This window comes from Acinonyx jubatus, chromosome B4 (assembly GCF_027475565.1).
Source record: "Acinonyx jubatus isolate Ajub_Pintada_27869175 chromosome B4, VMU_Ajub_asm_v1.0, whole genome shotgun sequence".
Taxonomy (NCBI): domain Eukaryota; kingdom Metazoa; phylum Chordata; class Mammalia; order Carnivora; family Felidae; genus Acinonyx; species Acinonyx jubatus.
The window spans coordinates 98,010,985-98,036,124 of NC_069387.1; the positions used below are offsets into that span (position 1 = coordinate 98,010,985).

Below are 25,140 nucleotides of genomic sequence, written 5' to 3' on the forward strand. Positions count from 1 at the left end.
TAATAATATCTGGATATTGCAGAAAGCATCTTATAATAAATAAAAATATTTGGCAGAGCATGATTTAAACCTACAGAAAGCATTTGAATGCATGCACAAGATTCAGAAGTATATTAAATGTTCAACTAGGACTAAATTTTTCTTAAAATAATATACTTCAGAGTCTACCCTATTAATAGGCTTGCAATGCTGAAGGTCAATCCTAAATATAAAAATTCAAATTCAAGAGGAGAAACTAGAATTAGAAGGGTAAGGTAATTTACATGCTTAGAAAGAGGGAACCAGTCATCGTAAGTCTTTAACTCTATTCAGACCTGTTTACTATTCTAAATAGGAATTATCCTCTATTACCTATTCTTTTACAAAATTTCATTCAAAAGATTGAAATTAAAATAAAATTTCTATAATTTTATTATAGAAAATAAACAATGAGCAGGTAAGTTCTGGATTCAGCCTGTATTATGCCCTCTTACTTCAAGGCATAGAGACCGAACACTGTTACATTAGAATCCAAATCCACCTTAGAGTAGGTTCAAATTGGAGATTGATGAAGACTGGTGAGAAGTATTTAAAACAACAAAGGAGGTCAATAAGCTATGTCTCTGTATGCAAAGATTTACTGTCATCAGTAAACTCTACTTTTAGGAGGAAATACAGAAGCCCTGTCTGTCTCTACCATGTTAGTGTTGTTGAAAGAAGAAACAAAATTTTAAAATGTTTTAAAATTTCTAAATTGTAATAATGTGTGTGTGTGTACATATATATATATATATATATATATATATATGTACACACAATAAATTTGGTCATCTTAGCCATTTTTAAGTGTACAATTCAGTAGTATTAAGTAGATTCACAATATTGTGTAAATATCACAGCTACTTCCAAAACATTTTCATCATCCCAAAGAAAGACTTTTAACAATTAAGCAATGACTTCCCATTCCCTCTTCCCTATAGTCAATAGTAACCTCTTTTTCACTTTAGTTATTGTATTTTTGAACCCCAGAAGTTGTTTGGTTCCTTTATATATTTTCTCTTTGTTGATATCCTAATTTTGTTTATGTATCTTTTTCTTGATTTTCTTTTGTTCTTTGTTCCTGTTTCATTTAACTCTTTGGGCACATTTAAGACAACAGTTTTTGAAGTCCTTGTCTGCTAAGTCTCGTGTCTAGATTTCATCAGGGATGGTTTCTGTCAATTTATTTTGTTCCTTTTAATGGGTCATGCATTCATGCTTCTTTCTATGCCTGGTAATTCTTCATGGAAAACCCTGGACATCTGAGTGTGATAATGTGGTAACTCTGGAAATCAGATTCTCCACCTTCCCCAGGGTTTTTCTGTTTCCTGGATTGATGAAAGCTATAGTACTCCATTTGTTCACAGAAGTTCCTAAACTATTTCTGCAAAGACTGTAATGTTGTTCATGGTTACTGAAATTTCTGTTCCTTAGCTTATGTTCGGTTAGCATTTTGACAGAAACTTCCTTGAACACCAGTAGCCAAATAAACCAAAACAAAAGACAAAAACGAAAACAAAAAAATACTCTCCCACTCTTAGCAGACTGTTCAGTGTAGGGGCACTAAGCCAGACTTGCACTGAGCTTAGGTGTTAGCTCAGTGTTCTTTCACTGTTCTTTTCTGAGCATAAGCACCTTACCTTGGACATTTGGTTTTCTAAAATCCCTGATGCCCCAGTTTTCCAAACAATCTCTCCCCAGCTTTTGTTCCTAGGCCTTACACAGTCTATTGTATTGTTTCAACGATAGTCTTTTGCCCCAAGTGTGTGCAGGATGTCAGTATGGTTCATAGCACTTCCAAGAAATGCCTGCAGCCTTTCTGCCTGGGCTCTGAGTTATCAGCAAAAACAGAAATGCCTGCCCTGTCAGCATACTTAAAGTAGCCCCTAGACAGGTTAAAATAGACGTACACAATTTGTGAATAAGATCTACTCTGTTCCCTCTGGAGCCAGGGCTCTCATTGAGAATGTGGGGGCCCTTAAGACAACCAGTGCATCAGTGAGGAGTTGGGGCAAGGGCAAGTAAAAATAACTGCTTTGAAGTCACTTCTCTCTTGATTCATCATTCACTCTGTTGCTGCAAACCTGACTATTTTCCATAGTTTTGGCAAATTTGGTTCTGACAGCTCCTGCTTGCTTTTTTGTTTCTTTGAAGGGAAAAGAGCTTGGAGCTGCCTATTCTGCCATTTTGCTGACTCAACATTTAAAATTTTGGAGTTAAATTTTAAACATTGGCTGCCAAAGATACTATGAGTTTGAAAAGTTCATATGCCTAGCAGATCTTGTTACTTTTTTATTACATACCATTGGAGTGCGATGTTTCACTTTGGTCTGGATAACACCATCTTTTTCAAACTGTATCATATCATTAAGTGGGTCCCACGGTCTAGTACTGCATAAATGAAAAAAAAAAACATTTATCTAATAACTAAACACTCAAATACTTTTCCAAAAATGTTGTCTATAATTAGATTTTCATTAGTAATTATGAACCTAGCTGTAAGATTAAGAATTGTCATATCTAATCTTCTGATCCTCAGCTTACTTTATAGACCACTATCATGGCATCAAATTTACAACGAATGAAACATCAAATTTAAAATCTCATACTAATTTATAGATAGGGCTTAATAAAAAAAATACCCCAACAGTAAAAATTCTAGAAATAAAGGCAAAAAACAATGCTTATATACTGTTTGTTATTTATGTTTTAATTACTTACTCTGCAAACTTGTAATGCCATTCTCCTGTGAGTGAATCAAGCTCAAATAACCTGCACGCCCACTCTTCACTTTTTGTTTTCCGATCTCTGGCAGCTTGTCTTTGAGCTTCTTCTAAAACGTACTTCTCTTGAGTAGCTTCTGTTTGGTCTTTGGCATTTATGGCTCGAGTTACCCGCTGCCAGAGTCTAATACGTGTGCAAAAACAGCATTAAAAAAGCAAAAGAAAATCAAATCTACATAGAATAGACTTGAATCTCCTTGAGAGAAAAATGATGCCTACGTGGGTTTTTGGTTTTGACAAAGCTTATGCTCACAGGCTTAGAAATGAGTCAAGATATAAAAAGTGGTGTCTTGAGTAGAAATACACAGTGGAAACTAAGTTTCTTCTTGCCAAGGAAAAGTTTTTACTTGGGTTCTTAAACATATGGTGATGAATGGTGCTGACCCAAGATAATACAAATGTACTGAACGCTCAAGAATCTACATTTTTAAGTTCTTGGGATGATTCTTATACACACTGTGTAAGATCCACTAGCCTCAAAGATCCAACACTGTAATGCCATGCTTTTCCACCTTGAATGTAGGAATTATCAGAGAACTTTTAAAATCAGAATCTTGGAAGTAGGCCCAAGTACTGGTTTTTTAAATGTTTTCTGGGTGATTTTAATGTGTAGCCAACGTTGAGAACCACTGACTGAGGTAAAATCTTTTCCCCTACTAAAGTTTAGTTTTTTATTAGACAAATAAAACTATGACATCTATATTACTCTACCTGTGAAGACAGCATGTTGTAACTGAAAGAACACAGGTTTTGGAATCAGACAGACTTGGGTTGAATCCTGTTTCTGTCACTGCTTGGCTGGTGAACTAAAAGTTACTTATCCTAAGACTCGTTTCCTCATCTTTAAAATATGTGAAATTACATTCACACCTCAAAAATTGTTGTATGCTTTGCAAAGCTTCACCCTGGATAGACAGCTGAAACCATTTTTAGAACTGCCGCATACATATTCTTTCATTTCTGACAGCCCCAATTTTGGGTGCAAAAGAAAAGTACACAGACTTGAATCGCCATGACAAAGAATGATATGCATGTGAGAACATGTAGTGAGGACTAAACTAATGTGTAAAAAGTACCTGGTAGAGTGTGTTTTACACAGAAAACTTCTAACACAAATAAATATAGCAAGAATAAAACTGGGCAATATTCATATAATTTTTTGGTTCAAAAGCATAAGAGATGCAGCAAGAATTCCATGACTTAAGAACAGAAACTATGTCTTTAATTATTGCTCAACTAATGGAAGTCCTCTAGAAGCCTGCATATCCAGTGACATAGTTCATATATTTTGCAAATCAAGAATAATTAGTCCCATAATTTTATACAAACAAAAGCTTTTGTTTTTAAATAGGCCCTGGAGCAGATAAGAGAAAGGAAAAAATGGGAAGTTTTAGTTTAGAGCTGCAGAAAACCAGTACGATTTTTTAACTAGTATGATTTGCATATTTATTTGACATTCACAGATACAAAAAAAAAAAATCCTGTCACATCGCACAAATGTTAAACTATTTTTGCTGAATTAAAATGTGACTGAAAAGTGACAGAGAAAAGTGGCCAACTATTGAGGGGTTAAAAAATACTCTTCGATGCTCATGAAGTTGGCTGAAAAATGGTATACTTACTTCTCTGATTCAAAATCTCCCTGCTCTTCAAATTTTACAGTGTGCCTTATTAATCTCCACTGCTTAATGTCTGGTGTTGGATTCCAGAAGACCTCTGAATTATCAGTCTTTTTGTCATTAATAAAAACTTCACTGTCCTGTATTTAAAGAAATTAAAAATTAAAGAACTATCATTATTTAAATTAGGATTATTTAGTATAGTAATATAAAAATTTTTTCCTGTATTTAATCCCACAGTTAAACACATTTCTAAAACAAATACAACTAGCACTTTTCTAAAAGCTCCAAATGTCTTGTCATTTCATAAAACCATTAAATAAGTACTTCTAGTCATTTAAAACTTTTGGTTGAACACACAAAAAAGTTCAGGAGATTTCACAAGTTTTACTTAATAAACAAATTTCCAACAATTACTTGCAAAGCCTCAACAACGATTTCTGAATTGTCACAGAGGAGCACAGTATTTGCTAACAGCTACAATGAGATGCTGCTATCTACGTACTCAACACAAACCTCAAAGAACCTTTCTTAGCATTAAAAATTTGAGTACAATGTTAGAAATTTCATTTTTTAAAAAAAGATAGTTCTATCTTTTTTTCCAAATGATTTTTAGATAGAAGTAAAATTTTAAAATTACAGAGCATATGCTACAGAGCATATGCGGCCTCTTGGTTGAATCTCCAGATCCAGTTTTACTTTCTTATCACTTTTCTCATCATTTTCTGATTATAATGCAGAAAACAGCATACACTCAGTGTTCACAGTGACAGTGCATCTAGGCAGTACCATGATATACCGTTTTTCATTTAAGCTCCTCTTAACAAAATTAGGTAAGTGCGAATTTAGGTCAGCAGAGAAATAAATAAAAGCTGTTGCTTCCAAATACCACTATACCCTTTCCATGTCCCTGAAAAGGAACTGTAACTCTAACTGGAAATGCCTCTTTCTTCTAGGTGAGGGGCAGGACACTGCTCTGAGAAGCAGCCAGCCCTGGAGCCAGAGTGCACAGGCTGGAACTCTTGCTCCATCACTTTGAGCAAACTGTTTAAACTCTGTGCCTCAGTGTCCTCCTCTGTAATACGGAAACAGTATTACCCACTTCATACAGTTATTCAGTATCAAATGAGTCAATACAAGTAACATTTTTAAACCATGCAGTATATTCTAAATGATAAGTGTTAGCTATTTTTATTGAATTAAACTTTTGGAAAGGTAAAGTATTATTACAAGAGACTAAATATTGTTGATAACAGATCAATGCCAAAATATTTGTTAAGCTGAAGCTTATAGTGAATAGTGATGTTTTTAGCAATGGAATAAATGAACTTTTAAAATGTGATTTCTAATTTTTTTCACAGAATAAAATTCTTTTTGTTAAAGCTAAAATAGAAAAATACTTACCCAATGGCCTTCCAAAGTAGCTAGGACTTCTTTTCCCAATTTAAGTTTCCCTGATATTTGATTAACACAGTCACTGCTACCTAGAAATGGCTTTTAAAAGAGAAAATGTTACAGAAAGAGTTTACTTTTATCTTATATTTACATATAATGTAGACAAAAACAAACAAAAGAAGTAAGTATATAGTTACAGTGCTACTAAAGCATGAAGGGTGAAATGCTGACTCAAATTTTAGTCAGAAACGTTCAATGAAATCGGAATTTGTTGCTGTGGAAAAAATAGGTAAAAATAAACAGACTGTGTGAAGTCCAAATAAACATGTTGAGAAAGATCACAAATGATAACTCATGCTCTCTGCTCTCTCCTGACTCAACTGAGCTGTCAATGCTACGGTATGTTTAAGCAATAACAATTCAGTAGACTTAAGGGACTTAACTCATCTGTTAGAAGTAATAATACCCCTGCCTTCAAAACTAAACAGTAAAACAATACTTAACCAAAAATCCTCCAAAATTAAGTTATAAGGAAAACACTTTGAGTTACTATATGGCCTTACTAATGTCGCTCATCTGTGACAAAATTATGATGTTCCAATCTAACCCTTAAAAGTATCATAAATTACTTAAAACATCTTTAGTCATGATTTTCAAATAACACTATCACCATACAAAAAAAAAATTTGCTAAGATTAAAAAAAAAAACAACAACAAAGGGCACTGCACCAAATAATACTTAAAAGAGATACTTTTTATTAGAACAAAGTTGCTGATCGGCTAGATAGCAACATAGGAGAAATTTAACAAATATTAAACAGTTCATAGAAATAGTCTTTGAATATAATATATTGTCCTATACCAATAGCAGCCATGGTGAAAAGGTCTTAAATTTCCCTTTCACTCAGAGGCAGAGAGAATTTTCCAAAGATGGCCATCTTCCCACTGAGAAGTGGGGTCCATATCTCTTCCCCTTGAAGTTTTTTTTTTTAATTTATTTATTTTGAGAGAGAAAGTGCAAGTGGGGGAGGGTCAGGGACAGAGAATCCCAAGCAGGCCCTGTACTGTCAGGGCAGAGCCTGACATGGGGCTCAAACTCATGAAGCGTGAGATCATGACCTGAGCCGAAGTTGGATGCTTAACCAACTGAGCCACCCAGGTGCGCCTTCCCCTTGAATCTGAGTGAGCTTATAACTCTTCAACTAATAGAAAATGGTGGAAGTGATGTAATTTGACTTCTGAGACCAGGTCATGGATGGCAATACAGCTTCCACCCTGGTCACAACAACACTTGCACTTGGAACCCTGAGCCACCAAGTAAAAAGTCTGACTACCTTGAAGCCACTATGCTGTAAGGAAGCCAAGCCAAATGGAAAGGCCACATATACTAGGTGCTCAGATCAGTAGTTCCAGTCTTTTAGTCTTCCCAGTCCAGGCACCAGACATGGAAGTGACTGAGCCTTCAGATTATTGGCCCCAGTTGCTGAGTCACTCACAACCTGCAAGGCTTCCCAACTAAGGCCCCAAACATGATGTGGCAGAGATAAGCCATCCGCAATATTCTCTGTCCAAATTATAGAACCCCTATGGATCAGAACAAGGTTGTTTTTAAGGCTGTGAGTTTTGGAGTAAATTGTTAGGCATACAGTTCTTAGTGTACACAACTGTAGCTCAAGCTGATACATGCTTTGTGGTATTTTGTAATGTTTTAATTTACTGAGAAATTTCTATCCATTTACTCCATATATCTCATTTGTTATATTATACCAACAGTTTTATTAATTAAAATTAAAACAAAAAAAATGATGGTTTTGTGTGGATTTGGATCTGCCAAGGCTGTCTTTTGATGAATTCTGTGTTCTTATATTTATTTTTTAATAAGGAACTAAACTGTGCTCTTTGTTCAATATTTATAGCACAGATCTTCTTTAATTGGGTGATACCTTTTATCCCTACTAACCTTTAGTTTGAATTCAAGTATTGCACTGTATCCAGTTTTTTGACACGTAATATTGACGATTCCACCAAGCTCCAGTGTCATTGTGCCATAAAGAATTCCTAAAGAAAAAAAACAAGTTCGACAAAAGGTTGGAGAGAGAGCAATACTGGCTTAGTAACCAGCAGAACTTTATAATCTAATCTCCTTCTAGGAAAAACCAATAATTCAAGAGCATTCTGTCCCACCCAATAACAATCAGTAGCATACACATAAAGTTGTTTCTGTAGGACTTAAATACAGGATACAATTATTTACAGATTCCATTCCATTTGTAGATGGAACTATTTCAGAATTCACATTCTTACGAAAATATATTAGCAATCCCCAAATAAATACTCACAGCACTTTTGTAATCATTCATGGACATGCACAGAGTGGTGAAAAATTTGAGTTGTCCAATGTGCAAATTGCCAGCTGAGGTTGAACAAGGTAACACTGCCTTCTGGTTTCATCTCTCATTTGGTAAATAAGTGCCTTTTTTGCAGTATATTTAAGTGCCACATTTTTCACATTTTGGTGTTTTGTTGGGGATTTTGTTGTTTAAAAATGACCCCCAAATGCAGTGCTAATGTACTATACAGCATTTCTAAGTACAGAAGGCTATAATGTACCTTGTTAAAGCTTGACTCAGGCATGAGTTATAGTGCTGTTGGCTGTCAGTTCAATGTTAATGAATCAATAATATATAATAAGGCGTCTTTGAATAGAAACAAGGTTATGTATTGATTGATTGATGAAAATGTGTCAAGAGGCTCACAGGAACCTAACCTTGTGTTCCCCCTAGGATCAATAGTTTAGTATTCTTTAAAACAGTGTTTGTGGTAACTTTATGGAACATAGCTATTACAAATGACAAGAATCAACTGTATAAATAAGATAAACATATAAAAAAAATTCCCTCAAAAATAGGTTCTGTGGTGAAAAGTTGAGAAAATTCATTTAACTTTGTTAAACTGTGTGTGTTCTTGTATGAAACTTAAAGCTGCCTTTAATATGCAAATGTACAATGTTAATTTCCAAGAGGGGACCAGACTATGCAATGTTTCTCATACTTATTTGGCTGTGGAACTCCTTTTGTAAAGCAATTTGTGAGATTAATGATTTGGGGAACACATCTTAGAAAATACACAAGGGTAGAAAGCAATCATTATTTCCTATGCTCATTCACAAAGGGGTTATTATAGTTTCCTTTTTCATGCCAAAAAAAAAAAAGCCACCGGCATTGGGTATCTATATAAAATACTATTTTGTTTTTTCTAAATGATATAAAATTTAAAAATATATTTCTTATCAATTCCGTTCATAATTTCAGATATTTCACTTCATGTCTATTTTAAGAACCACACATGAAGCTCTAAGAGTTATCCAGCCTGAGGCCACAAGGTGGCCACTCCTGTACTTCACACAAAGTAGGTCCATGTTACAGTCGATAGGAGTCAACAAGCCTAGAGTTTAGTCTCAACGTTCTTACTAAGTAGCTCATTTGGCCTTAGGTAAGATTCTTAAAACTCTCGGTTTTTGTTTCTGTGAAATGAGGCCACATTAAATAATTTCCATGTTTACAAGAATCAGTCCCTAAAAGAGGATAAGTACCCAAAAAAGTTATTTTTAAAAAATGGGCTGGAAAGGAGTATACAGATAATGACCAAGCTGATGCCCTACAGTATAGTAGTACAGGTCACAGAGATCTTGACTCTGCAACATCCTAGCTATGTGATCTCTGGCAAATTAACTTCTGTGTGCCTCATTTTCCACATCCATAAAACAGAGACAATATTATCTACTTTATAGGGCTGCTGGAATGATTAAATGAGTTGATAAATGTAAATGCACAGAATGGCTGGGTACCTGGCCTGTTGTAAATGATAGTTTATATCTTTATTTTAATTTTAACTATCTTTAATAATGGGGGGAAAGTATAATACATTAGTTTTTAAGAAATTGCCAAACGAGAATAAGAAACATTTTTAAAGTATTTAGTACAATGAGAAGCAGGAAATTAAAATTTTAATAGGGGGTGGTAGTACAAGAAAATGAAAATCACTTTTGAAGATTTTGAAATAAAGGGCAGTTTCATCAATTTTAAAACCTGCACATTAGGCAAATAAAATTCGATTATTATAAATCAGCCTCTTCCAACTAGGTATGTTTTATAAAAAGTCTGATGTAGGTGAATTAATGCACCACAGAAATATTCAGCAGATGATAGCAATAATCTTCAGTACCTATAAACCAAGGACACTTTCAAATGAAAGGTTGACTCCATCAATCAGAAAACACAACCATTACAGATTACAGCCATATACATTTACTTAAACGGGTTTAAGGAATATCTAACTCAAGTATGGGAAATACTTACCTTTACAATGAGCATACGGCATTGTCATGACATAATCTTCGCCTCTATTCAAGAAAGTTAATCGTGCTTCTCCTTCTAATATTGCGGATAATGAATTTCCTAAATTAAATATTATTTATTAAATTTAACAAAACCAATGCAACCAATTCAAAATAAAATATATTTAGGACACCCTTCATAGATCTACAGTGGAATGTCTTAAAAACGTCTCAATCTCAATGTGCCCAAATATATATTTGTTATCTTATATCCAAAACATACATGACCCATATTCCTGGTCTTATAAAATGAGCACGTTAAAAAGGTACAGTTATGTGCTTATTATGTTATTTTATATGAGGCTCTTAAAAATCTTAGAAGTGTGGGACGTGCAATAAAACATTGCTTTATGGTATGGCTTAATGTATCTAAAGTTTGAATAAAAACATTATTATTTATCTGCAAGTTACATAGTTAAGTCCCAAGCTTTAAGTACTAAAACGGACACAATACTACCATAGATAATTTAGAAAAAGAAAACATAAGCACAAACCATCAAAATGCAATTGATGATAGAATTTCATGGTATTTTCTTCTAGCTTTTCTCCCAAGTGTATTTTTCTTTTCCCCTATCATCAGTTTTATTGAGGTACAATTTACATACAATAAGTGACCCACTTTAAGTGTGTATTTTGATACTCTTGACAACTGTATACAGTCACATAACCATCACCATCACAATCAAGGTATGGAACTTTGCATCAGCCCCATAGAGTTCCCTCTTCCTCCAGCCTCAGGAAAACACTGGTCTGTTTTTCATCACTGTAGTTTTACCTATTCTAGAATTTGTATAGATGGAATCATAAAATAGTTTACAGTGTCTGACTTCTTTTACTTAGCAAAATGTTTCCCAGATTCATCCATGCTGTTGTACCAACATTTCATACCATTTTAACAACATTTATTTAAATTCTCTTTAATTTCCTCACCAATGCTTTTTTAGTTTTTCAGTGTACAAGTCTTATACATCTATTATTTTATTCCTAAATATTTTATTTTCACATACTATTATAATTAATGAGTTGTTTTTTAAATTTCATTCTGCAAGTGTTCATTTTGAGTATACAGAAATACAACTGACTTTTTATTTTGGCCTTGTATCCAGCAACCTTACTAAACTCATTTTTTAGTTCTAGTAGTGTTTGGTATACTCTTGAGAATTTTCTATATAGATTAGGTATGCATATGGTTTTTAACTTCCTCCTTTCTAATCTGTATGCTTTTTCTTTAACTTGCCTACTGCATTGGCTACAACCTCTAGTAACAATTTTATAAAGAAGTAGTGACAGTCAACATCTTTGCCTTGTTCCTGATCTTAAGTAAAAATTATTTAATTTTCACCTTAAGAGTATGAAGCTGGCTATTATTTTTCACAGATACCTTTAATCTAGTCCTAGTTTGTTAAGAGATTTTATTATGAGTGGGTGTTGAAATCTGTTGAATGCTTTTTCTGCATTTATTAAAATATGGTTTTCTTTTATTCTATTAACATGAACTACACCAATTTTCAATGATATACCAACCTGTGCCTTTAAGACAAATCCCACTTGATAAACTGATCATGATATGTGTCATTTTAATATATCCTTTTATGTATACTACTCTTCATAAATACTGATTTGTTACTAATTTGGTAAGGATTTTTGCATGTACTATATATTCATGAGAGATAATAATATGTACTTTTCCTATAATATCTGGTTTTGGGATTAGGGTATGTAGGCCTCATAAAATGAGCTGAGAAACATTTCCTCTTATTTTCTATAAAAAGTTGTATAGATTGGGTTTTTTTTGTTTTTGGTATTATTTCTTTGGTATATATTTTGGTATTATATATATTAAAATTTTTTTTAATGATTACTTTTTAATTTTTTTCTTCCAAAACTTTTTTTAACGTTTATATATTTTTGAGAGACAGGGTGCCAGTGGGAAGGGGAAGAGAGAGAAGGAGACACAGAATCTGAAGCAGGCTCCAGGCTTCAAGCTGTCAGCACAGAGTCTGATGCGGGGCTCGAACCCATGAACCATGAGATCATGACCTGAGCCGAAGTTTGACGCTTAACTGACTGAGCCACCTAGGTGCCCCATAGTGTTTATTTTCGAGACAGAGAGAGACAAAGACAGAGCATGAGCAGGCAAGGGGCAGAGAAAGATGGAGACACAGAATCCGAAGCAGAATCTGAGGCTCCAGACTCAGAGCTGGCAGCACAGAGCCCGACGTGGGGCTCAAATTCATGAGCCGTGAGATCATGATCTGAGCCGAATTCGGACGTTCAACTGACTGAGCCACCCAGGTGCCGTGGTATAATTTCTTCTTTAAATGTTTAGAAGAACTGAAAACATCTGGAACTGGAATATATCTTTGAAGGAAGACTTCAAATTACTAATTCAATTTCTTTCCCTGATTTAAGACTATTAAAATTTTATGCCTTTCTTGGGTCAGTTTGGTAATTTTTATTTTTCAAGGGATTTGCCCAATTCATCTAAGCTGTTCTAAGGAACATTATTGTTCATAATGTTTCCTTATCATTCTTTCAGTATCTGTAGGATCAGTAGTGATTCTGCTCATTTATTCCTGATTTGTACCTTTTTTTTGATCAGTCTACAATCAACTCTTATAATTTCTGATTTTCTGTACTGTTTGTCTACATTCTACACTGACATCTGCTCTTCATTATTTCCTTTCTTCTACTTAGTTTGAACTTAATTAGCTCTTTTTCTAATTTCATAGGGTAGATCACTGATTTAGATCTTTCTTCTTTTCTAACTTAAAGTTATAAATTCCCCTCTCAACACCACTTTTGCCGCATCTCACCAATTTTGGTATGTTGCATTTTTATTATCATTTAGCTTAAAATATTTTCTAATTTCTCTTGCGATTTCTTCTTTGGTCCATGGATTGTAGAAGTGTGTTGTTGAATTACTAAATATTTGGAGTTTAACTTGGTATCTTATTATTCGTTTCTAATTCTATTTCCTTGAGGGGCGCCTGGGTGGCGTCCGACTTTGGCTCAGGTCATGATCTCACAGCTCGTAAGTTAAGAGCCCCATGTCGGGCTCTGTGCTGACAGCTCGGAACCTGGATGGAGCCTGCTTCGGATTCTGTGTCTCCCTTTCTCTCTGCCCCTAACCCACTCGCATTCTGTCTCCATCTCTCTCAAAAATAAACATTAAAAAAAAATTAATTCTATTTCCTTGAGGTTGCAAAACATACTCTGTATGAATTCTTTTAAAATTTATGGAGAGTTATTTTGTCATCAAATATCATCATTACCAGTGAAAATACCATATATATACTTAAAACTAATGTGTATGCTGTCATTGTCTGTTGTAATATTTTAGAAATATCAATTAGGGTAAGGTGGTTGATAGTGTTCTTCAGGTCTTACATGTCTTTGCTTATATTTTATCTAGTTGTCTCATCATTTGCTGAGGAGAGAGTGTTAGTGTACAACCATGGTTCTAGAATTGCCTATTTCTCCCCTTAATTCTATTTTTGCTTCATGTATTTTGAAGTTCTGTGGTTAGGCATACATTTATTATTATGGTGATGTATTATTAAACCTTTTATCTTCATGAAATGTTCTTACTCTGTTAATACTTTGTCTTAAAATGTATTCATATAGCCACTCAACTGTACTTAATGCTTGCATAACACACCTTTTAAATTTTTCATTAACTACAAAACGTCAAGAAAGAAACAAACTACATGTTAAGAGGAATACACTCTATCCAGATGTCTTTAAGTTTAGCTTCATTTAGACTAAAAAAAAAATGAATTCCTAGACCAATATAAACTATCAACGCACCTAGCAGTTTCTATACAAACAATTTAAAAACCAAATGGAAGGAGGAAGTTATCAAAAAAGTGCCCCTACAAGGCCTGAATTTTGTAAATTCTTTCAAAATATAAAGTAATAGATAGCTCTGATATACACAAATCATAATGTAACAGAAAAAAACAAGGCTAACTGCTGAAGTAATCCCAGAAAGTGAGCGATGCACTTGGTACTCATAAAAATTTCTCAGGTACAGAACACATGCTCATAAAAGTTATTTATGTTATAATCAGAGGAGGGGCATGGAGGGACGGGAGGTAAGCAGGGAGAGAACAACCTAAATATAGAAGAAAAAAATCATCTTCTAAAACAAGCAAAATGTAAAACTAGGCAAAAAACCAAAATCAAGACCCCAAACATCAAAACACATAAAGGATACCTTAAAGAAATATAAAGGCATATACCATATTCTTTTATCAAAAACTATTGTTAGATTTCCCTGTTATAGACCCATCTATGGTTCTCCACTCTATCAGGTAACCAGACCCTTGGTTTCTGTTGACATATTTTCCCAATCTTACAATAATTATTTTTTTCTCTCAGATTTAAAATTCTTCATTTAATTCATTGATTTTTCTCCACTTAAAAATTAATTTTAAAAAACAAAAGCAATTAAGGTTAAATACGTTCTACTAGTATACAGCTTTAGCCATTTGCTTATTTGAATTGTCATAGTTTTTAGATTAAGGTTTCCTATAATAACCATATTTCACTATTTTCCCTTATACTAATGAAAGTTTTTATTAGTATGTTGTTTGGCCCAAGATTAATGATCATTACTGACTGACCCTGGACCAAGTATTCTAACTGTACTTGTATTCTTTCCCTCTTTATTCAAAGACTAAATAGAATGATCAACCCCTCAGATACAATGAGATAGAACAAAAATCTTCAGTGGGACTAAAAGCAAAAAAATACATTATGTACTAAAATGGCTAAGAGTGGTCATTCCATCTTTTGACAAATGGTGCTTGTGATGAATTTACATGTATGTGATGAATACTTACACAAAATGAGTCCTATTTATGAATCATACTTATGAATGGGCAAAGAAAAACACTACAAAGGAAAGGCCATTATCCAAGTAAAGATGATACTTAAAATGACATATAAATTCCTTTCTGAAAACAACCCAAGACATTGTCCATAGAAAAGCTCACCAGGAAATACTACCTTCCAGAAAAAGGGGGCAGACTGAGACAAGGGGAAACTCACCATAGAACTTGGACTTAGCCAGGATACTACCACTAAGGCAAAATCCATCCTTTCGGTTACTAACATAAAAGGCAGATATTGGTGGATGATGGGATACCTGTTGAACACAGAAAAAAACATAAAATACAGTAACATAAGCATATTATTGTACTATTGTCAAAGTTCAAGTCTTAACCGTATACTCTAATAATTAGTAAGAAGAAATGTTTGGTAAGTGGTAAAATTAAACATTGATTATAGTAATCAGCCTCCAAGATATCTCCCAAGGAAACCACCTTCTGGTATTCACACATTAGATAGGCTCCTCTTACAGTGTACCAAACCAAGTTTGTATAAATGTGATAGTATGTCACTTCTGAAATTAAGCTATAATGCACCATCCGTTTTGGTCTCTCTCTCTCTCTCTCTCTCAGATCATTAGCTCTGAGCAGCCAGCTTCCATGTTGTGAACAACTCTACGGAGAAGCCCATGTGGAGGGGAACTGAGTGCGCTTGTCAAAAGCCATGTGATGAGCTTGGAAGTGATATCTTTCAGCCCAGTTAAGTCTTTAGATGACTGCAAAGCTGGCTGACATCTTGACTGCACACTCATGAGAGACCCTGAGCCGGAACCACCCATCTAAGCAGCTCTCAGATTGCTAAACCACACTGCAGGAGCTAATAAATGTTTGTTTTGAGCCATTAAATTTTGGAAGCCATTTATTTATACAGCAATGGATAACTAATACAGTGGCTATTTTTGTATAGATTACTTAATAGGCTGTAGGAAACAAAAGTTTTAACAAATGATACTTCAGTCATCTAATATTTTCAAAATATACACACATTATGTTTTCTGAAATGAGTCAAAGCTAAAATCAAACTCTTCTCAAGCCTCTCAATTTAGAAAGGATTTACAATGAACTAAAATGCAAGGTGGCATAATCAATTAAAAAATTAATACACAGATAAGTGGTTTCAATTTGAAACGTATATCAAAATTTCTAGGGAAGAGGAAGGTTTTTCAAATGAAACATAGTCTCCTCATTCTTCTTAAACTTCTCATGAGAATTATTATAGTAAGGGGTCACTGTTATTGAGAAATAATGTCATATTCCTCAGGACCAGGGAGTAAAGGGGAGGATGGGGGAAAGATTGAGAATCATGAGTAAGATGTATATATGTCTAAATTAATGAAAGATTAAAACCAAGAAAAAATTTTTAAAGATATTTTATCTCTACCCTCAACGTGGGGCTCGAACTCACAACCCTATGATCAAGAGTTGCATGCTTCACTGACAGAGCCAGCCAGCAGTCCCAAAATTAATAAATATTTTTGACTGCCTACTATATATACAACAAAAAGAGAGATTTGTAAGAAGGGCATTCCTTCGAGGAGCTGACAATTTGATTAGGGAAATAAATATTCTGTAAAAAGTTAATGGAAGTGTTAAAATAACAGCTTAATGGATATCACAAAAAAGAATATAGAAGAGAGAAATCAGTGGGAGGTGTAGTCACTTGGATCATGAAAGAGGAGTAGGTTAGGATTGATTTAGATGGAAAATAGCCAAGAAGAAATATTGGGATGGGAGAATTAAATTTAAAAATAATGAGGCCAAAAAGTACAATATCAGGTTACCTAGTTGTAAATGCACAGACAGGTCTAACTACTGCCAAAGGTTCAGAAAGGCATCAAATTTGAGATTAATTTAGAAAGATAAGGAAGACCTTGAATGCCAGACAGACAGGTGTAAAATCTGATTTAGGAAATAGGAAACCACTGAACAATTTTGGTCACAAAGAAAACAAAACCGGTGTGGGAGGATGGCTCAGGAAACATATTTATTTTTGGTCACAGGATTCCATGACTATAATAGTAATACCTATAAGTATGGTATTTAGTCATATTCAGTACTAAAAGATTAAGTGCTTACCAAATGTTCACTAATAAGAAAGGTTAATAATCAACAGTGAGTTTACTGAGTTAATATTTTTTATTAAAATATCCCAGTAACTTCTGAACCAGTTTTGTTTCTGTAACATGCACTTCTAATACCTGTTCAGCAATATAAAATGTTTTGCTGTTTGTTCTGGGATGAATCCACAAACAACGGAAAGTCTCACCAAGTATAGGATTGTAAGGCTTCTTCAGTCCCTAGGAAAAAAACATATAAGTTTCAAAATACACATCTGGAAGATTTCACCTCCTCCCAGTCAAAATGGGTTTAACTCTTATCCTTATAAAATTTCACAGTAGAGACAGGAAATAAAGTGAAGTAACTTCAATCATAATATAGGTCTAAATGATTAAGTATTTTACAATTTTTCTAACTCAGAGGCCCTGAAATGCTTTTCAATAGATAAAGATAACATAAAAAATAAAGAACTCATATTAGGCTAAAGAAAGTTAAATATAAACATTACCTTTGGCTTTTTATAGAATCCTGACAAATACCATTTCACTACTTTCTTCAAACGGAAGTAAGGATTTTCTTCAAGAGCAGCCCTAAAAACACCAAATGGTATAAACAAAACTTTTACAAAATATCTCACAAATTCTCCCTCGTATTTATCAAGTAAACCAACTGAGTATATGATTGGAAAGTGTAAGTCATATTTAAAAAAAAAATTTTTTTTTTACATTTATTTATTTTTGAGAGACAGAGGGAGACAGAGTACAAGTGGAGGAGGGGCAGAGAGAGAAGGAGACACAGAATCCAAAGCAGGCTCCAGGCTCGGAGCTGTCAGCACAGACACAGAGCCCGACGCGGGGCTTGAACTCACCAACTGTGAGATCATGACCTGAGCCACCCAGGCGCCCCAAGTATAAGTCATATTTAAAACAGATGGCAAAAACAACCATGTAAATCAGTCTTTAAGAATAACTTTTCATAATCTGGTTGTTTTTCTCCCCATTTTTACCATTGTTTGATACACTGCCCAGGTCTTTGTTCAAGTAGTTTTTACAAACTCTCCAAACCAAGGTTTTTCAAGTGGGGTTCTGGAGAGCCTTAGATATTGCCAGGGGTTCTGTGAGAAATTATGATTGAAAAAAATGAATGTATTTTGAGATTCAAGAACTGTGTGATGCCTAGTATTTGCAATGATGGGGCAATGGCCAAGCAGCGTCATCAACAATTTTGTGAGAGGTGTTCAGTTCCATATGTCAGAGAAGGATTACGTTCATTTGATTTAGTCTATTCTCAGTCACTTATTTCAATTAGAGGAGATTAAGGATAACTGGTGAATGCTGCCCTACAAGAAGGGAGGACAAGAGGTTGATATTAGCCTCTCCCATGCAAAATGCCCCCCTAGGAATAGGACCGTATGTCCCTTGTATATTACAATTTAATTATTTATTACTTCCTTCAAGCATGTCTGAAGGTTCAGTGTGTGATTTCTGAAGATGAAGTGTGAAATGGAAGAGACCAGGCTTAGGTTTACTGACCACTGTGCCAAGTTGAAACGCTGCTCTTAAAGGGAGTAGCAACCTTCTGTGCTCTTCCTATCTTGATTTAAATTCTCTTGCTATTCAACTTTACTTACTATTTTGTATTTGCATAGTTCAGAACGCAAAGCAACATGGAGAAGTATACATGTCTTGCTATTGTCCCATCTCTCCATATAGGCAACTTTTTTCTTTTTTTAGCTTTTTTTAATAAACAGTTTTCTTTAAGCATAAAGAAGCAAATAAAAATACGCAGCCTTCCTTTTCTTAAAAAGATAAAAAAGGAAACAAACCACGTATTTTTTGTACCTTGCCTTTTTCACATACACATAATCCTGGAGATCCCTCCAAATCAGGTTACAAACTTCTTCCTTATATGTAAATGCACCGTATGTTATTAACCCACCAGTCAACTGTGGCTCAATACTTGAGTTATCTAATCTTTTTCTATTACAAGCCCTACCACAACAATCTTGTATATATGTCATTTTGAATATGTAGAGATATATTTGTAGGGGTTTTCCCAGAAGCAGAATTACTGGATCAAAGGACTGACTGCATCTATAATTCTGGTAAATACTGCCAGGTTCTTTTCAAAAGCACTGTGCTGGTTTGTGTCACGCAGCAGTGGCAGCAGCAGCAGCATACAAGTGCCTGCTGCCCCACAGAGCCTTGGCAACAGGGTGTGTGTGTAGCCAGAAAACTGCAACCTTTCCACTTAGGAAAGTGGGCATCTCTCAGGAAGATCTCACTGTCATTCATAGGAACCTGCCTCACACTCAGAGAAATGAATTTCTACACAGATAAAAGAACTATAATATATAAAGCAAAACTGGGGTATAAAAGCTTTTGGATTTTGGTCACTGTGATTGATAAAAAACTATCTTTTTGTTTGAATCTGCACTTTTCATATTTTGAGTGAGATTTACACATTTAAGCACTGTTTCTATTCATCTTTGAAGTACCTGGTCATTTCCTCTACTCCTTTTTCTATTAGGTTGCTGGTCATTTTCATTAAATTTCTAAGAGCCCTTTTTATTTTAGGGAGATTAACAATTTGGGTATGCCTTAATTTGCAAAAAATCTCCCAGTTTTTCAATTATCTTTTGATTCAGCTTATGACTTTTGCAACGTTCACTAATGCAACTAATAGCCTAATAAAGCAACTAATAAATTTAATACAGATATTGATAAAGAATCTAAAAGCCAGGCCACAGGACCAGAACCTAGCATCTCAGAACATGCAGTGTCTTGAACAGCTGGAATGGGGGCAGCATGTGAAACCTGGAAAGGTGTACATAAAGTTGATGTCTTTTACTGGTTCCCCAAGAAACCGCTGGGAAAGAGATCGGCAGCTCCTCCTCCACCTCCTTTACGCCTGCCTTCCCCAGAATTACATCCAGGATCAGCTGGCAGGAAACAAAGCAAAGATGAAAGTGGGGATTTATACCGTGAGCCAGCAACTGGCGGAGCATTCTGGTTGTGGAAAGCAGCACATCCCTCATGAGCATGCAGACAGGATAAGCACAAACAGAAGTACAAGCCCCAGGATGGGACCTGAACAAGAGCTTAGGTGACCTGGGGGAGAACAAGGAACGCTACCACCTCTCCCCATGTTAGGTCAGGAAACAGGTCAGGGAGCCTGTGAAAGCAGTACTGTCTGTCAGGTAAGGGATAGACTCCTTGTCTTCCTCACACTTGTGATCTCTCAATTCAATTGCATAAATGGAAACATTAGAGCAAAATATTAAGTATTCTTCTTATTAAGGTCAACTGTAGAACTGGTGGAGAGAGGGACATCTCATTAGAGCCTAGTTTTGGTAAGGCATAACCACTGTAATTTGCACTCTGAAAAAAAAATCTCTTAAAACCATGAAGCATCTTTCATTTTAAGAAATGAGAATCTACTTACTCAGATAAGAAATCTGCATGATAGTAATAATCTGAAAGTTTATCCAGGAAAGAACGAGGTTCCAAAATAAATGTCGGCAGAACCACCCTGGACAGGTCCATGCCAGGACGGACTTGTTTCAACAGTGTCCAGATAAGGCTTTTGTTTTCTTCAGACACAGTTTCTGTTTGAGAAGCCTCACCTGCCTTTAGCAATTGACAAAAAAATACTCAAATATCATATTTATCTCAGACACATTAGATATGTAAAAAAACAGCTGATGTTGAAATATGCATACTCTGTAAGACTATCCCAAGCATTCTTAAAATGGGAAATAACTCATTAGGTAATAAGTCTATAGCTATAAAATTTAGGTAAAAAGAGTAGTCGTTAAGAGACATCAAAGTGAAGGATATACACAAACAATTCATTACAAAAAATATTACACGCAATTATTTTATACCATATTCACTTCTAAGAATTAGCAATACCAGGAACATTACAAACTCATGTGTCCTTGCAATTCACATTGTACCTGGCAATGACATTAAGGAGTACTAGTACTATCAGATTTCAAAAACAAACCTGAAGAAAATGTAAACTTTAAATTTAATAGAATTTATTGGTACTCATGTGAGTACACATGTTATTTATAAATCCTGAGATATTTCACGTGTATGCAATTTTTAAAATAAAATAGGTATCATCTAAATGTTCTCTTTCAGAAAAATAAGCAATAGGTCAAAGAAACATCTTCAATTTCAGCTGAAAATTTCCAAGGATCAGAAAACCAATACCCCTGAAAATCATAGACTTTTACCTCTCCTAGTTCTTCATGGCTCTGTTCAGTGTAGGTAGTCTCCTTTAAAGGCTCCACGGGCTCAGGTTCGATATAAGAGTCATCTTGCCTTTCGGATGTATCTGTGTCACTTTCTTCACTTTTCCCCATCACCTCATTGTCAGACTCATCATGTTCTTGATCATTTTCTTTATCAGATTTATCAGAATACATATCTTGGTCCTTAAAATGCTGCCGTTCAATTTCACTATCATTTAACCTTGAAGGTAAGAAATATTAAGAGAAAGAATGAAAGAGACAAAGAATATTTAATTTATAAATCAGAATGATATGAACATTTATTCAGAATTTGAGTGTCAGGCACTGTTCTGTGTTTTAGATAATTTTACTCAGTTAACACTCAAAAATAATCCTATGAGATGAGTAATATTATTATTCTCACTTTACAGATTAATAAATAAAAGCACAGAGAAATTAAATAACCTGGGAAATATTACAAAAGAACACTCTGAACTCTGCCTCTTTACCATTTAGGGCAAAAAGCTTCCAACAGTAAAGTTTTGGACTTTGCCTTGCTAGATTTTTTTCTTGGTTTTACAAACATCATCACTTGAATCAACCTGTCACTTCTGGCCTAAAGAAAAACTTCCAAGTCAAGATTATCAGATTCTCAAGTGAACTCAAATGAATTATGACTTTCCCTCTGTAAAGGTCTCTCCAAAGTCACTTGAAGTGAGTGAAAATGTAAAGGTAAGTGATTATATCTCTTTAATACTTGACTCACAGGTTTAATCTTGAGAAAAAAAATCCAAGGAGAACTAGAAATGGATATTTCAGTTTATGGAAATAAACCTATAGCCTAAACAGATTAAGATGCTACCCCCACCCTATTCATACAGTGATTAGGGTTAATAATCTGTACAAAATAGAACTTATAAAAAAACTCACTTCCAGCTTCAAAAAATTAAAAAAACTTTTTTCCAAAATCTTCATTTGGATTCTAACCAAAGAATTTCTAATAGAAATTCATTCTTATGGTAATTATTTTCTTTCTTTCCCTTTATAATCATGTTTTTTTTTAAGTTTCTTTATGTATTTTGAGAGAAAACAAGCATGCGTGTGAGGGAGGGAGAGAGAGACAGGGAGAGAGAATCCCAAGTAGGTTCCTCGCTGTCAGCACAGATCCCAATGCAGGGATCGATCCCACAAACCGGGAGATCATGAACTGAGCCAGTTAAAAGTCAGATGCTTAACCCACTGAGCCATCTAGGCACCCCTATAATCATATATTTTAAAATAGCAGTCTAAAATTGCTGTCTCTGCTTTCTTATCACCTATTCACTCTTTAATCTCTCATGATCTGGTTTTCACTCCCCTAAATCCACTGAATCTGTTCCTTTAAAGGTAACTAATGACAGGTTAGTTGACAAATCCAGTGGCCTTGTATAATCTTCACCTTCTGTGACTTCTCTGCATTACAGGATTGTGACAATTATTTTTCTTAAAATGGTATTAGTGCCTCGGTTCCATGTAACTGTGGTTTGACTTTTTGAGCTCTCTGATCCTTTTTACTTCCTTCCATCTGTAAGATATTTTAATCTTCCTTGACCCTCTTTTATTTTCTCTGTCCTCTCTCCCCTTTGGCAGGCTTGCCAGTTTCAAGCCTTCACCATCATTTGTTTGATTTTCAAACCCATGCATGCAAAATAAGCTTCAGACCTATGTTTTTTTAAACGCTTGGCTGATATCACTTATATGTCCTGGGGCCAATGCATCCTCAACATATGCAATTATTTAATATATTATCATCTCCCAACATGCTCCTTTATTTTACTATCATCTTATCGGTCACTGAGATTTAAAACTTGTAATCTTCTTTAATTTTACCCACTCCCTGTCCCTTACATCTAGGCAGACTATGTATCTCAAAGGTAGGCCTCCACTTACCTGGTCTCTGCATCTCTTAGCTCATGTTTTGTCATACGGCCAAATGAAAATGTTGCTATGTTGACTACCTTTGTAAAAATCTGTTATATTGATCTTCCCTCTGACTCCCTAGCTGAATGTTATCTTTCCAACTTCTAAATTCTCCTGATCCTGTATTACCCTACAGCATCTCTCCTTTGGTTGTTTGTGTCATTCTTATCTTCCTATCATTTATAGTTGCCTGGCATTTTATAGGTTTTAAACAAAATAAAACATCTCTCCAGGATCAGAAAGCTAGTATGCTGTTGCACTGGATTCAAATTTAGGATCATACCTGATACATCTCCCTATTTATAATGCAGTGAATAATACAGCAAAGTGTATGTCTCATACACAAAAGAGGCTCAAAAATTTAAATGAATAAATATGTGCAGATGAATTTTTAAGATTCCAAAATAAGAGCATTTAAAAATTATCTGGTATTCAATAAAAACAATGGACTATTTACAGCCGAAGAGCTTCAAGGGAAAAATCTTGGGAAGGGGCGCCAACAAACACCCATTCCTAACTTTGAGGAAAGTAACCTCAGTGCTGTTGGGAATAAGTAGCTTCAGAGCAGAGGCTGAATACTGGGGCAAGGGAGGAGAAGTCTAAGTTTCCCTCCAAAGCAACAAAAGAGATTTGAACCTCAACTAAGGTACTTGTTTGTTTCCCCAGGGAAATATTTTTTTTTAGTATTAACTACAATGAATGTTTCAGGGTATAAAACCACAAATAGGATACAGTTCCAACTTGAAACACCTGTGGTATAACAGGAGCATTCCACAAATACCAAGCAGAGCAAGTCAAGTGCCATTACCAAAAAAATTAAAAAGTGCTACAAAACAGTAATAGAAGAACAGATTATATCTCACTATTGTGAAGCAAGAAACGCTTTGCATTTGATGTAATATTTGAGATTGGTCTTGAAGAATGGGATTATGAAAGGAAAAAAGAGCAAAGAGGACTAGAAAACATTCTTTTTTTTTTTTAATTTTTTTTTTTTTTTAACGTTTATTTATTTTTGAGACGGAGAGAGACAGAGCATGAACAGGGGAGGGGCAGAGAGAGAGGGAGACACAGAATCGGAAGCAGGCTCCAGGCTCTGAGCCGTCAGCCCAGAGCCCGACGCGGGGCTCGAACTCACGGACCGCGAGATGGTGACCTGAGCCGAAGTCGGACGTTTAACCGACTGAGCCACCCAGGCGCCCCTAGAAAACATTCTTAATGGAGAGAACACCATGTATAAAGAAAAGGTATGTATTTGGGAAAGAACAACTATTTCACATTAGCTGAAATAAAGGAAATAACTTTCTATACCTTATTACAGCAAATAAGCAAGTGGTAAATCAGGCCTCAGACCATATAATGGGAAGAAAACAGCCACGTTCAATTCTAGATACACCACAAAAATTCTAGGCCTGCCACTAACCTAGTGAATAACATCGTCCCTTCTAAAAATCACCAAATTAGTGGCAATAGCTACTTACTGAAAGTTGTCACCACTGTGGAGATTGTTAGCACGTAATAAGCCATACAAAGTCACATGTGTGCTCTCTGATGAAATGCTCAGGTCATGTTCCTTTCCTTCTCTGATCATTGTACGTTTAAGAAGACTAGAACATTTCAAGGCCAACTCCAAAGCATCCATCCAGCACCTTCCTAGAAGAACACAGATTCATAAGCAATATAGTTTAAGAAACTATAAAAACAAGGATCCATCTTAATTTAATACTGTTAACCTTTAAGCATACTATTATTTCTTTGAGAAACATTCACTGGAAAAGTT

The 25,140-nt window shown here is 34.9% G+C and overlaps 1 protein-coding gene and 1 long non-coding RNA gene across 16 annotated transcripts in view; one reads left to right on the forward strand and one right to left on the reverse strand.

Annotated features, from left to right (window-relative positions):
• LOC128316437 (uncharacterized) overlaps positions 1-25,140 on the forward strand; it is an 83,734-nt gene that overhangs the window by 24,706 nt on the left and 33,888 nt on the right. The window contains exon 3 of one of the 2 annotated variants that reach the window (XR_008300355.1): positions 15,680-18,579. The exons of the other annotated variant lie outside the window; for it this stretch is intronic. This is a non-coding gene — a long non-coding RNA (uncharacterized LOC128316437). Of the gene's footprint in view, positions 1-15,679; positions 18,580-25,140 lie in introns of those variants that run through there. 2 annotated transcript variants of the gene reach the window in all.
• Positions 1-25,140, reverse strand: part of OSBPL8 (oxysterol binding protein like 8) — a 153,969-nt gene that overhangs the window by 8,835 nt on the left and 119,994 nt on the right. For all 14 annotated transcript variants that reach the window (XM_053226509.1, XM_053226511.1, XM_027071206.2 and 11 more), the window contains 12 exons: positions 24,842-25,013; positions 21,408-21,645; positions 20,609-20,793; positions 17,673-17,754; positions 17,305-17,403; positions 15,267-15,363; positions 10,174-10,272; positions 7,776-7,873; positions 5,825-5,914; positions 4,424-4,560; positions 2,740-2,925; positions 2,322-2,409 (listed from right to left, as the gene is read on the reverse strand). In XM_053226509.1, the coding sequence (XP_053082484.1) occupies positions 2,322-2,409; positions 2,740-2,925; positions 4,424-4,560; positions 5,825-5,914; positions 7,776-7,873; positions 10,174-10,272; positions 15,267-15,363; positions 17,305-17,403; positions 17,673-17,754; positions 20,609-20,793; positions 21,408-21,645; positions 24,842-25,013 (1,571 nt within the window). The remainder of the gene's footprint in view (positions 1-2,321; positions 2,410-2,739; positions 2,926-4,423; positions 4,561-5,824; positions 5,915-7,775; positions 7,874-10,173; positions 10,273-15,266; positions 15,364-17,304; positions 17,404-17,672; positions 17,755-20,608; positions 20,794-21,407; positions 21,646-24,841; positions 25,014-25,140) is intronic.